This window comes from Cajanus cajan, chromosome 3 (assembly GCF_000230855.2).
Source record: "Cajanus cajan strain Asha chromosome 3, NIPB_CcT2T_4, whole genome shotgun sequence".
NCBI classification, from domain to species: Eukaryota; Viridiplantae; Streptophyta; class Magnoliopsida; order Fabales; family Fabaceae; genus Cajanus; species Cajanus cajan.
Genome location: NC_138519.1, coordinates 80506020 through 80519919, shown reverse-complemented (window position 1 = coordinate 80519919; position 13900 = coordinate 80506020). Strand labels below are relative to the sequence as shown.

The window sequence follows — 13900 nt, the reverse complement described above, 5'->3', positions numbered from 1 at the left end:
GTAATGTTGAAATCATCCCAAACTTTGTCAAATAACATCTTGTTTAACTAAACATGGGCACAAATATAAATAATATTTAATTTATTAAACTAAAGATGGGAAGAAGAGTGTGGATAGGCAGATACTTACTTGTCATATATTCATCCCCGCTTTAAATTTGTAAAAATTTAATTTAATTTTTTTAAGGATATACTTTGTATTTAAGTAATTTTTATTTTATTTTAAATTTATATTAAATGAAACATAATTAATGTAATTTTTTAATTGTTACTTTGTGTTAATTTTTCTTAAATATTTTGGCAAATAAAAAATTAATTAATTTCTAAACAAATACAAAACAGATATAAGTATATCCGATATCTGACAAATACAGAAATGAAACATAAATTCAATATTCATTATGTATGGGGATGAAAATGTATGTATAAAATACGAATTCAGGGATGAGATATTGAAATCTACATTTATCTCGTTCCATTATCATCTTTATGCACGTGATTTTAAATTCGAATTTTGATTTTATCATTATAATTTTAATAAATAAATAAAAATATCAACGTCACAATATCCTAATTGGTCACTTTGTATTATTGAATTTCTTATTCAGTTGTAAATTTAATGATTCTTAAGTTGTAAGTCATAAAAATTTATTTAAAAATTCGTTGACATTAATAAAAAAGAATTCATATATTCTAATACACTTAACTAATAAACATTTTTTTAATCTTTTTGCTCAACTTGATTTTGTAGATTTTCAATAATAAACCAAACATCCACATATGAGTCAACAACCCCACGTTTTTAGCATTCACCACACGATCATTATCCTCTCCAATCTACAAGCTACATAATTACACATCCATATATTTATGAAAAAATAAATATCATTTTTTTATGTAACATTATATTTTTTTCCCTACAATTATTTCTTAGGTGTTTCTCTGATGAAAAAAGCACAACACACACATATATGAGATACCACCCCATTTTGGTTTCTTCCTGAACATGAAAACTCTTTAAATACAGATCAACTTACATTTTGCTTTAAAATTTAAATTCTGTTTAATTTGACTCGTATCACCGACTTTTTAAGGAAACATTCTCATTTACAAGAAAAAAATAGTTACTTTATATTATTTTAAATAATTTTGAGAATTGATAAGTAGTTAGTTTGAATAGTACAAGCAATATCTAAAAAATAGGTTTAGAACAAACCAACCTTATATGATTAATTTAGTCGAGAATTGTTCTCACTTTATACTTTTAACATGAGATTTGAATTTTTTCTATTAAACTTTATATTATCATTATAAATTATTTAAGATAGTTTAGACTTTAATATTTCATGATACAGTGTTTGGATTAATCCAACTCAACTTTCATGAAATTGCAATATGGTGAAATCAGTGATAGACCTAGGTTGCCCAGATTACTCGAACCCTAACTTGGGAAACATGAGAACATTATTCAGATTTTTGGAGTGTCTGGTTTTTATTTAGTTGCACGTCTTAGTATCACACCAAATATCTAAAATTATTCATTTCTGTTAGTGGTATAATTTACAATAAGACAGAATATGTTGTTTGTTTGAATTGAAGCTGAAAATAGATTGTATTAATCATATCATACAGCTTTTGTAGAAATTTTACAACATGTAAGCGTACAAAATCAATGATAAAAGAAACTGTTGTGATTTGTTGTGCTACTTTCGTTAAAAAAACACACACACATAAGAATTATTTGTGGGAAACAAATTTTATAATATTATGCGAATTGTTTTTCTATGAACATTAAATAAACAAGATTCGTACAGATTAAAAATATTTTGAAGAAACAGAATCACAGGATTAAAAAAGAGAACAAAATAAATAAAAGTGTTAAATGTAATAAATATATTCAATGTTATAGAAGAAGAGAGATAGCGATAGATTCAAATACGTTTAAAATTTTAAGTTTAAATTTTATTAATATATAGAACCGGTGGTAAAAGAATTGAGATAATATATATAGAATTTTAAGGTTAAATCTTATTAATGTCATTGAAATTTTTATGAATAAGAAAATGTGAGTACTCAAACATCATTATTTATATATATTATACGTAGTATAATATAATCTTAATTTGTGTTTTACAAGATTTAATTTGGAGATAAGAAAATAATTGTAATTTTTGTTATTCACATTTGGTAGTTTTTTTTTTGTTCGTCCCTAGAGTATTCACCACTGATAGGCGTGACTAATCTCCTTGTTACGAGAGAAGCTGAAAATAAATTGTCTTAATCATATCATACGGCTTTTGTGGAAATTTTGCAACGTATAAGCATACAAAATCAATGATGAAAGAAGCCGTTGTGATTTGTTGTGCTACTTTCATTAAAAAAAGCACACACACATAAGAAATAATTGTTGGAAACAAATTTTATAATATTATGTGAATTATTTTTCTATGAACATTAAATAAACAAGATTCATACAAATTAAAAATATTTTAAAAAAACAGAATCACAGGATTAAAAAAGAGAACAAAATAAATACAAGTGTTAAATGTAATAAATATATTTAATGTTATAGAAGATGAGAGATAGTGATAGATTCAAATACGTGTAAAATTTTAAGTTTAAATTTTATTAATATATAGAACCGGTGGTAAAAGAATTGAGATAATATATATAGAATTCTAAGGTTAAATCTTATAAATGTCATTGAAATTTTTATGAATAAGAAAATGTGAGTACTCAAACATCATTATTTATATATATTATAATTGTATTTTTTATTATTCATATTTGGTAGTTTTTTTTTTGTTCGTCCCTAGAGTATTCACCGCCGATAGGCGTGACTAATCTCCTTGCTACGAAGGAAGCTGAAAATAAATTGTCTTAATCATATCATACGGTTTTTGTGAAAATTTTGCAACGTATAAACGTATAAAATCAATGATGAAAGAAGTCGTTGTAATTTGTTGTGCTACTTTCGTTAAAAAACACACACACACATAAGAAATAATTGTGGGAAACAAATTTTATAATATTATGTGAATTGTTTTTCTATGAACATTAAATAAACAAGATTCATACAAATTAAAAATATTTTAAAAAAACAGATACAAGTGTTAAATATAATAACTGGCCCCAAAATTTAACGTGACTGCATACACAAGGCAGGATTCGAACCCCTGACCTTGCTTAAAGGTGGATCAACCCTTACTGCTGAGAATATTTTATTTTTTTTACATGTAACACATTTTCTAAATGTGTTTGTTTTACGTTTTTTTATAAAGATGAGAAAAATTACAAAAATAGTCGTAATGAAAATTAAACTTAGGTTCCTATGCTTTTAATTACTTATAATTCTTGAATTTTGTTTGTTTCACGAATTAAAAAAAAAAATAAAAAATATATATATATATATATATACACACAGAGGAGGGTTCAAACGACACCGGTGTAACTTTAACTAAGTGTTACACCGCTTAATAACTTTATATTAAATGTAAATTTTGAAAATTCAACCGTTAGATTGAAAGTTCATATCTCTTAGATCATATATGTCAAATTTTGTTAAAATTGAACAACAACTTGAAGGTAATCAAAATGTTCATATTTTAGTATATTTTGAAATGTATATATTACGTCAATTTTGTTTTATGAGAATGAAGTATCAAATCATCTTAGATTAATATAAAATTTGACATATATGATCTAAGATATATGAACTTTCAATCTAACGGTTGAATTTTTAAAATTTACATTTAATATAAAGTTATTAAACAGTGTAACACTTAGTTAAAGTTACACCAGTATCGTTTGAACCCTCCTCATATATATATATATATATATATGACTTTAAAACTATTTTTAAAAATACGAATATGAAAATGTAGGTATTTGCATGTTTGTTTGGAATTTTTTAAAAAAATATTACTTGTTATTTTTCACCGATTTATAAATTAATGATATACTACTTCATTTTCATTTCCATTAAGAGAGAAACGAGAAAAATATATTTCCATTGAAACGTGAGAATTCTTTTCCAAACCCATTTATAACTACTTTCATTTCAAGTTTTAAAAATATTTTTAAGAAATATTTTAAACTATTTTTCTAAATAACATTCTTAACAGCGATATTTTAAAAAAGTGATTCCATAAATATAATATCATATTCTTTTGGGTGAATCAAAGTATTATTATTCAAGAGTTGAAAATTAATTATTTAAAGTATTGAGAAATTGATTTTTTTAATGAATGTTTTTTTATTCAAACAAATCATAGATCATATCTTAACCATATTTAAGAGAGAAAAGTTATCTATGTAATACCATATATCATACCTTAAAAAATATTCCTCTTATCGTATCGACTGTGAAATACGCATCTTCATTTTTTCCACACCAAAAACACTGAAAGGACCGACATCATTTTGGACGTGAATGCTCTATAGTTGAGAAAATAATTGCACATCTTACAGTTACACTTTGCCTCCCACCATTTTTAAAGTTTCATTAGCAATATACGAACCCTTTTTATAGATGTAAATAATATTTTTTTTCAGCGTGTAATTTTGTATAGCAAAGTAGAGCATTCAAATCCATCTCGAATGCAGATCGAAGTTTAAAAAATAACTGAACGTTAATTTCTTATACTCGTATACTCCTTTTTTTTTTATATTGAAATATATTTATTTTTACATTTTTTATGTTAAGAAAATAGTAAAAATACATTGCATTGCTCTATTATATGTCTTGACTTTAGCGTGTGTTTGCTTATAAGTTGAAAACGTGGAAAACCACGTTCAACGTAGAAGCTATTAGTAATAGCTTCTACGTTGAACGTGATTTTTCACGTTTTCAACGTATAAGCAAACACACGCTTAATATTTTAGCAATGAGGAGAATCTTTTACATTTAATTTTTTTCTTATTATTATTTATTAAATATAATAAACTTTTCAAATATTGATTTTTTAAGAATGTTAAATATTCCGTGGTACCACCTAATATACATTCAACCACGTGATTGATTAGGTAAATCAAAATACAAAAAATGAATGGGTAATTTCAATTTCAAAATCTCCAACATGACCATAATAAATGGGTGACAGCTAGACAAAAGATAAGAGTTAATTATTTTAGTATATTTTTACCAATATAGTATGGTTTTTTTTTTTGAGAAAAAAAATACAGTATGGCTATTAATGATTATATTTCTTAATTTAGCGGTTGAGTATCAAAGTCTTCAAGTATAAAAAAATATTTAGAGAGAAGTTATCGTTAAACCCTAAATCCTAATCCCTTAAATAAATTACCATACTTTCGAATATTAGCCTCTCATTTTCAACCGGAAAATATCCTAAAGAAAAAAATTATAATAATTTTTTTATCTCCCTTTTCTTATGCTCATTTTTTTTTACTTGCTTAGCTTTCTCGTGTATTTAAGGATGTAAATGTGTCGGATAAACTCGATCAATCAGATTACTCTAACCCAACCTAAATTAGTATGAATTAGTTTCATCAAACTTATGAGTCAAATCAAATCATCCACTTGATTCATAAACTCAAGCTACTTCGTTTCTTGTTAGAATTCCAACCCAACCTAAATTGACCCATGTTGACTCGTAATCGTATTATAAAAAAATAAATATTTATTCTAAAAAGATAAAGACAACGAATAGTGCGTATCAGCAACACGTGAGCTAAACGCTTCAACCCAACCACTTTGCAATATATTACACAATTTTGTTAGCAAAAACATTATCAATTAATGGACTATACAATAACATTATGGCACGAGGATATTATTAATTTTCACAATATAAAATATAATATTTTTCTCTATCTCCGGAACCTCTTCCTAACACGATCGAACTTGGTTTGGTTTGTGGTTGACTTGGTCGCATTATGTAATGTGAATGTCTTTCTCTCCTACAGTCTTGGTCCTAATCTTATAAATATTCGTTGCCTCTTTCCAAACACCTTCTATCCATTCTCCACTCACTCTATGTATTCACCTTCACAACTTCTCTTCTGAATCTGCATCTTCTTTCTGTAAGTTCTTCCTCTTTCTTCTCTTATGTATTCTTCTTGTTTATTTTTAAAAGATCCCACATCGAATACACTTTTAATAAGGGGAAAATACTGTATATAAGTTGCGAAAATCCTAGCTCACAGGTTGATTTTGATTTTCCATTTTTTTTTATTACAGATCTACCAACATTTTCTCCAGAGCATAAGACTCTTCTGAAACTTTTCGATTCCCAAGTGATGCTATGCTTTTTTGTATGTTATATCTGTTGTTGTGTTTCTCTAAAATGAAAAAACTCACGTTCTTTAGATTTGTTGTTCTATTTCCATTTCTCTATTACAGATCTGCCAGCATTTTCTCCATGAATTGGGACGCTATTTTGAATCTGATTCTTTTGCTCCTTAATAGTTGTATTGATTAGACTCTGACTTTTCTTGAAACCTTTCAGCTCCCAAGTGATGCAATTTGTTTTGTTATGTTTCTCTAAAATGAAAAAAAAAAAAAAAGAGAGAGAGAGAGAGAGAGAGAGAGAGAGAGTCTTTGTTTGTCGTGATGCAACGCTTAGATTTGTGTGCTCTTGTGAATTAATTAGGCTCTGGAGCGTGGAGTTCATTTTATAAATCAAATCAAATTTCCGTGTAACATATGTTAACCCTTCCAAACAGATTGTAAGGTTTTCGAACATTGAGTTTTATATCATTGGTTAATTCCAGATCTGTTAGTTATACTTATTTGTGCTCCTGGTTCTGGAGTTTTCTTGTTTTGGATAAGGATATTTGACTCTTGATATTCATCTTATAACAATTAACAGGTGTAATAGACAGATAAATTTTATCATTATCATCATTTTCCTTTTTTGTGGATTAAGATTTGAATGGATATTAATTTTGACTTAAATATTTGGTTCTATAGAGGCAATTTTTTTTCCTTCTCAGTCCTTGTTTTATGTTGAGATTCATGGAAAACATTCGAAGCTTGTCTTTGTCAGCGATTTACATTTTTAACCCTGCTGATTAAACTTTTTTTCTCCTATTTGTATATATCAAGTATGTCTAATTCATATGTTAATCCTATTTGATCTATTTAGCAAATATGAACTTGAAGAAAATGGAAGTTACAGGAGGCTAAGTCTTGGCAACTTCTATGGCCTACTCTGGTATGCCTTTATGATTTTGTTTAACATCGATTGCTTTTTTATTTAACTTCAAATTATGACAACTCTTTGCCATAATGTACAGGTATCTGGGCAATGTGTGAGGGAGGATACAGCTTAGGCAGTTTAAGAAATAATTTGCAGAAAACAATTAAGAAGAATCACTGTGAGAGCAGAGCAATTGTTATGGAATTTGAATCAGACTGGACAAAGCATAGAAAATCATCTGCTCATACTGCTCAAGTGATTCGTTCTGCAACATCTTTTATGCCTTGGTCTTGTAGAATCCCAATTGGTGAAGGATTTTATGAATTTCTTTAGTTACGTGCTTTTGAGTTACACATTTGCGCATTATTTGGTTCATTGATCTCGACAAAAATTCTCTACATCCTCGTCATATTTTTTGTGTAATCAAAAGATGCCTGGTTTTGCTGTTGGAAAGAAGAGATTTATCCAGCCAAACATGTGTTTCACCAATTTGATCAATCAAGATAAATCAACTCTTTCACAAAGCAATCATTGTTTGATCCCCAAGGCACTGAATAAAGATTATAGCCCCATTCTACCTGGTCTGCCAGATGATGTGGCAGAGTATTGCCTAGCACTTGTGCCTCGTTCCAATTTCCCTGCTATGGGTGGAGTCAGTAAGAGATGGAGGTCGTTTATTCAAAGCAAAGAATTTGCTACTGTGCGAAAATTGGCTGGTATGCTTGAGGAATGGCTCTATTTCTTAACAGTGGACTGTGAAGGAACGGAGAGTCATTGGGAGGTTATGGATTGTGTCGGTCAGAAATGCCGATCTCTTCCAGCAATGCCTGGTCCAGAAAAGGCTGGGTTCGGAGTGGTGGTTCTTGATGGAAAGCTTCTTGTCATGGCTGGTTATGCTACTATTGAAGGAACTGCCTTTGCCTCAGCTGAGGTTTACCAATATAATTCTTGCCTCAATAGGTATGATTTTCTTCAGCATTCTACATATAAATCTTGGGATGTTGTTACATTTGATAAATTCATCTTTGTAGTTTAGTTAATGGGAGACCTATTGTCCCATTCTTAATTTGTGAAACATAATGTTGTGTTCCCATATCCACTAATAATATGATCAAAATGGAGTATATATAAATGGAGACAACTTTCACCTCACAAGCCAGGTTGAGTTTGGTCATCAATTTTTTCTACCATTGTAGATGAGTACATTAGACACACTTAGTTGTACTTCATGAAAACCAAATCTGAGGTACCGGGTAAAACCAAATGTATTGGATCCAATAATGAAAAAGAAATCATTCTAACTCAATTTAATTAAATTGCTTGTAAGTCTCCTCTTATATACTCTATCTTGACCATATCATGACTCCAACAATTACTCTTATGAATTTTCTCATCATATACATGTGTGTGTGCTGTGTTTTGATTTTCTTTTGATTTGCTCCATTCTCCATTTCAATTGCAGCTGGAGCAAATTGTCAAACATGAATGTGGCTCGTTATGACTTCGCTTGTGCTGAAGTCAATGGCTTGGTTTATGCTGTTGGAGGCTATGGTGTGGATGGTGACAGTCTCTCCAGTGCTGAGGTGTATGATCCAGACACTGACAAGTGGACACTGATAGAGAGCATTCGTCGCCCGAGATGGGGTTGCTTTGCTTGTGGATTTGAGGGTAAGCTCTATGTCATGGGTGGAAGGTCAAGCTTTACAATTGGAAATTCCAAGTTTGTTGATATATACGACCCTGAGAAGCACAACTGGTGTGAGATTAAGAATGGATGCGTTATGGTCACAGCTCATGCAGTATTGGGAAAGAAGTTGTTCTGCATAGAGTGGAAGAACCAGCGGAAGCTGGCTATATTCAGTCCAGAGGACAATTCATGGAAAATGGTACAAGTTCCATTGACAGGTAGCTCAAGTATTGACTTTAGATTTGGGATACTGGATGAAAAGTTGCTGCTATTCCCTCTGGAGGCTGAACCTGCTTGTCAAACATTGTTATATGATCCAAACGCAGCTCTGGGGTCAGAGTGGCAAACTTCTGACATCAGGCCATCTGGTTTGTGCTTGTATTCTGTAACAATCAAGGCATAAAATTGAGTCTATTTGGATAAATTTCTTCATAAGTACATTTAGAGAACAAAAAATCAAACAAGTTTCTTTACAAGTTAAAAAATATTATTTGGAGAAGTTAACATGAAAGAACTATTAAAGCTAATTTTAACTTTTTGATAAGCTTATTTGGTTTTTCCTTCTTATGGATAAGTTTATCTAATAGACTCATTGAGAAAGTTTGGGATCCAGCTATGTAATTTTCTATGATTGAGGACAGTGGTGAGTGTGATTGTCCCTCACTAGTCAGTACATTAATTATCCGATTTTAATTTTGTGCTTTTGCTTGTTTGTGGCTTTTATTTACTTGGCTCTTAGTGTTTATCAAGAATGCTGTTTGTGTCTCTGCACAATTAGGGATCCTTGGTCTTGTAATTGTCGACTTTTTGCAGCACCATTTCAAACTGATGGTGGGTGAGTTATTGTTGTTGTTCCCTTTTGGACTTTTGGTATAATAAAGCGACAACTTTAGAATTTTAAACTCATGTCTAGAGGTAGGTGCACGGGATAGGCTGTCAAGCTTTATGACTGAAAGACACAAACAAGTTGAGTGTATTAGGTGAGACATAAGGCGTGTTTTGCATGATTGTGATTTATTTCTCTTCTCTCACTGTATAGAGAGAGATATTGTCCATTAAGATCAAAGACACAATTAGTATAATATTTTTAGAAAGGTGCATTATTCTTTAAGTAATTATATATTAACAGGGACATATCTATATTTAGAGGATTTGGGAAGCTTGCCAGCTTCCTTAACAAGATTTTTGCACATATATAAATTGTTTCCATAAACTAAAATATAGCCTAAAAAGTTTATTATATGAGTACTGCCTCCACTGATTGTACATATGAATATTGTTGTCACAATTTTGGATTTATGATCCGTTTCTCTCTCTCTCTCTATATAAATAAGTTAAGCAATTATATAGTTTATATTTTATATTAACTCTCTCCAAGAAATCCTTCACGTCGTTGATATGGCATTCCTTCCTATCCTTTATATGCATGTATACTGAGAATGTTATTTTTATTTTTTTTTCTTCCTTTTTTTATGAGAACGAAAATGTTTAATTTGAGAGATATAACAATGGATTTGACTCTTTTAAAGTAAGAATTTATATTTTAAAAATTTACTCACAATTGTTGATTAGAAAACTAAAAAATGAGAAGTATGATTAAATTAAATTCTTGTAGAATAAAAAATAAAATTAATTATAATATTAATCACTAATTTTTAGTTAATGATTATTATTATACTTTATTTTTTAAAGTATAATTTTTTAAGTTTAGAGGAAACAAATCTTATAATTATACATAAATGATTAATATTTAAAGTCACTATCATTTAAAAGAGACATGTAATTATAAAAAAAGGTGTGTGGTGTCAATTTTTTTTATTCATTAAAAAATTTAATAGTTAGCATTTAGCCTTCTCATTAATACAGGAGAGATATGAGAGAGAGACATCAAGTTAAAGGATTTGTTAGGAGGGGGAAAGGAATAAGTCATACACAAAATAGTTGTAAAGAGTTAAAATTAAATCATAAAAAAATGTATTTTTTTAAAATGATCATGTGATCATTAAATAATTTTTTTAAAAATATAATTAATAATTAGTCATTTCATGAGAAAAAAAAATTAGTGAATTAGTTATTTCATGAGAAAAATTTAATACATAAATTCGAAGTATTTAATATAATTATATATTCATGAATTAATATCACTAATTAAACTAAAATAATTTTGTATCAATTAATATATTTTTAATTATTAGATGTTTTTAATTTTAATCACTCACATATAAAATTACTAATCTCATCATTTCATGTTATTATACAAAAAGTTCTCTCACTTCATATACGCAACACAAATACATGATTAATTATTATCGGATAAGAAAATTTTGTACTTATACAAATTAATAATATTGTGGGCCGCAAAATAACATTAAAATTTGATGTTATTATGTATATCGAATTCTTTATTAGGTTATAATTTGTTGATTTTTTATCTAGCAAAAGACATTTATTCACATTTTAAATAATCATTATATGTCAAAATAAAGTACTAGTATATTAGTTGTTTTTTTATTTGCATAAAAAATATATAAAACTATATTTTATGAAATTTCAATTAAATTATTAGATTAATTAATTAAAAACATGTATCACAAAAAAAAATTACACCAAAAAATACATGACAAAAAATATATGTGATATAATCAAGAGCATTTATCACTAAATTAAAAACTTATTTTATTAATTAAGCAAGTCATTTATTGAACATGTACTAGAACCAATCCAACAAACACCCTTACCAACCATTGGACATACCAAAATGTCATGAGGTATTGGGAGATAATTTTAAGAGTAAATGAAGGAAGAACACAATTTTAAGGGTAAATGAAGTTTCTCTTCGAACTATTTTTATCTGATAACTTTTTTATGTATATTACTTATTTAATAAAGCTTGGTAATGAATGTAAATAAATATAAGTATTAAATTGCTTTATTATGTTTGTCTAATAAAAACAATTCATATAAAAATAAATAATATATATAGGGGTTATAATTACACTAGTGTAATTTTTACTAAATATTACATCGCTCAATAATTTTATATTAAATGTGAATTTTGTAAATTCAACTGTTAAATTAAAAGTTCATATCTCATATATACAAAATTTTATATTAATTCAAGATAATTTGATACTTCATTTTTATAAAATAAAATTAACGTAATATATTCATTTTAAAATACACTAAAATATGAATATATACGTATAAAGTGATATGAACTTTCAATTTAACGGTTGAATTTACAAAATTCACAATTAATATAAAGTTATTAAACGGTAAAAGTTACACCGATGTAATTATAACCCCCTCATATATATATATATATAGGAGGGTTCAAACGACACCGGTGTAACTTTTACTAAGTGTTACACCGCTCAATAACTTTATATTAAATGTGAATTTTATAAATCCAACCGTTAGATTGGAAGTTCTTTACTCTTAGATCATATATACAAAATTTTATAGTAATCTAACATGATTTGATACTTCATTTTTATAAAACAAAATTGACGTAATATATTCATTTTAAAATATACTAAAATATGAACACTTTGATTACCATCAAGTTGTTATTCAATTTTAATAAAATTTGACATACACATATAAATTGATATGAACTTTCAATCTAACGGTTGGATTTACAAAATTTACATTTAATATAAAATTATTGAGTGGTGTAACACTTAGTAAAAGTTATACCGGTGTCATTTGAACCCTCCTCATATATATATATATATATATGTGGAACTATTAAAAAAGGCAGTTTCATCTACCTCTTGCTTTTGGGCCCTTGACCATCGCACAATCCACAAATTCTTTTTGTAACTTTCTTTTTTCAAAAAACATTCTTCATAAAAATTAAATTGTCAAAATGATGACATACAAAAAAAAAAAAATATTGAAATATTGTCCGAGAAGAAAGCAATGAAGGTGCCAAAAGGAGATAAAGAAGAAAAGCACTGTCATGTAAAAAATAACATAGATTTCTAATTTAAACATGACAGTTTGCAATTTTAATAGTTTTAAATTTTTAATTAGATCATTTGTAATAGACAAAATATATAACTAGACGGCCTTAGACCATTTAATTATAAAAATAACAATTTGTAATTGAAATTTTAGAAAAAATAGTTTGAAAAAATTAAATTACATTTTTAGTTTTCTTATTTTTATCAATTCATAATTTTAGTCCTTTTATTTTAAAATAAAGACATTTAACTCCTTTAATTTAAAAAAATAAAATTTTGATATTTTCATCAAATTAACATTTATTAATGATTAAGTTTTAATATTTATTCACATTTAAATGATGTAATATTTAATAATATATCATTTAAAGATAAAAGAAAACAAATAAATATAAATAAAATTTATTAGTAAAATAAAAATTAATAATTATTAAAATATATACAAATAAATATTTTTATGTTATTTTTTAATTTTTAACTCTACATATCATGTCAGTTAAGTGATAATAGATTACTGAATAACATCAAAATTTATTAATAAAAAAAATCAAATTGATGATAGGACTAAAATTTTATATCTTAAAAAAATAAAAAATTAAATATTTTTATTTTAAAATAATGGGACTAAAATTATAGATTGACAAAAATGAAAAGATCAAAACACAATTTAACTTAAAAAAAATACATAATAAATAATCTAATTAAAAAAATTAAAATTCTATTTAAAAATTTGCAAATAATTCAAAGACCTACTTAATAATTTAATTTATATAAATTGAACGTTAATTTTGTTCATTACAAATCTAAAATACTTTTTTAATTAAATAAAAGTAAAAAAAACAAAACAAAACACAAAATATAATAATAATTTTAAAATAGTATCGACATACCCTTTTAACACATTCTCCACGCCCTCCTAATAATTATGTCATGTATGTTTTACATTCTAATAAGTAGTTTAAATATATATATTTTTAGAATAAATATAGTTTTAGTCTTTTAAATTTAAAGTAAATTTATTTTTTTATTTTAGTTCTTACAATTAAAAAAAAAAAAGACTTGTTTCAATATTGCAAAACAATA

General features: G+C 26.9%; 2 protein-coding genes across 3 annotated transcripts; both read left to right on the top strand.

Moving 5' to 3' along the window:
• The first annotated feature begins 5847 nt into the window (after positions 1–5847).
• Positions 5848–7495, top strand: LOC109795733 (uncharacterized). Of its 2 annotated transcripts, XM_020355261.3 has the most exons (4): positions 5848–6044; positions 6202–6275; positions 7109–7177; positions 7260–7495. In XM_020355261.3, exons 3-4 carry the CDS (start codon positions 7165–7167, stop codon positions 7493–7495), a joined length of 249 nt encoding a protein of 82 aa, XP_020210850.2. In that variant the 5' UTR covers positions 5848–6044; positions 6202–6275; positions 7109–7164. The 2 variants fall into 2 exon arrangements, with proteins under 2 accessions (XP_020210850.2, XP_082927577.1); XM_083071451.1 differs by lacking the exon at positions 6202–6275 and having other exon boundaries at positions 5850–6044.
• A 97-nt stretch (positions 7496–7592) lies between these two features.
• LOC145949173 (F-box/kelch-repeat protein At1g67480) lies at positions 7593–9751 on the top strand. The gene is made up of 2 exons (XM_083071450.1): positions 7593–8122; positions 8625–9751. Exons 1-2 carry the CDS (start codon positions 7593–7595, stop codon positions 9250–9252), a joined length of 1158 nt encoding a protein of 385 aa, XP_082927576.1. The 3' UTR covers positions 9253–9751.
• Positions 9752–13900: the final 4149 nt, after the last annotated feature.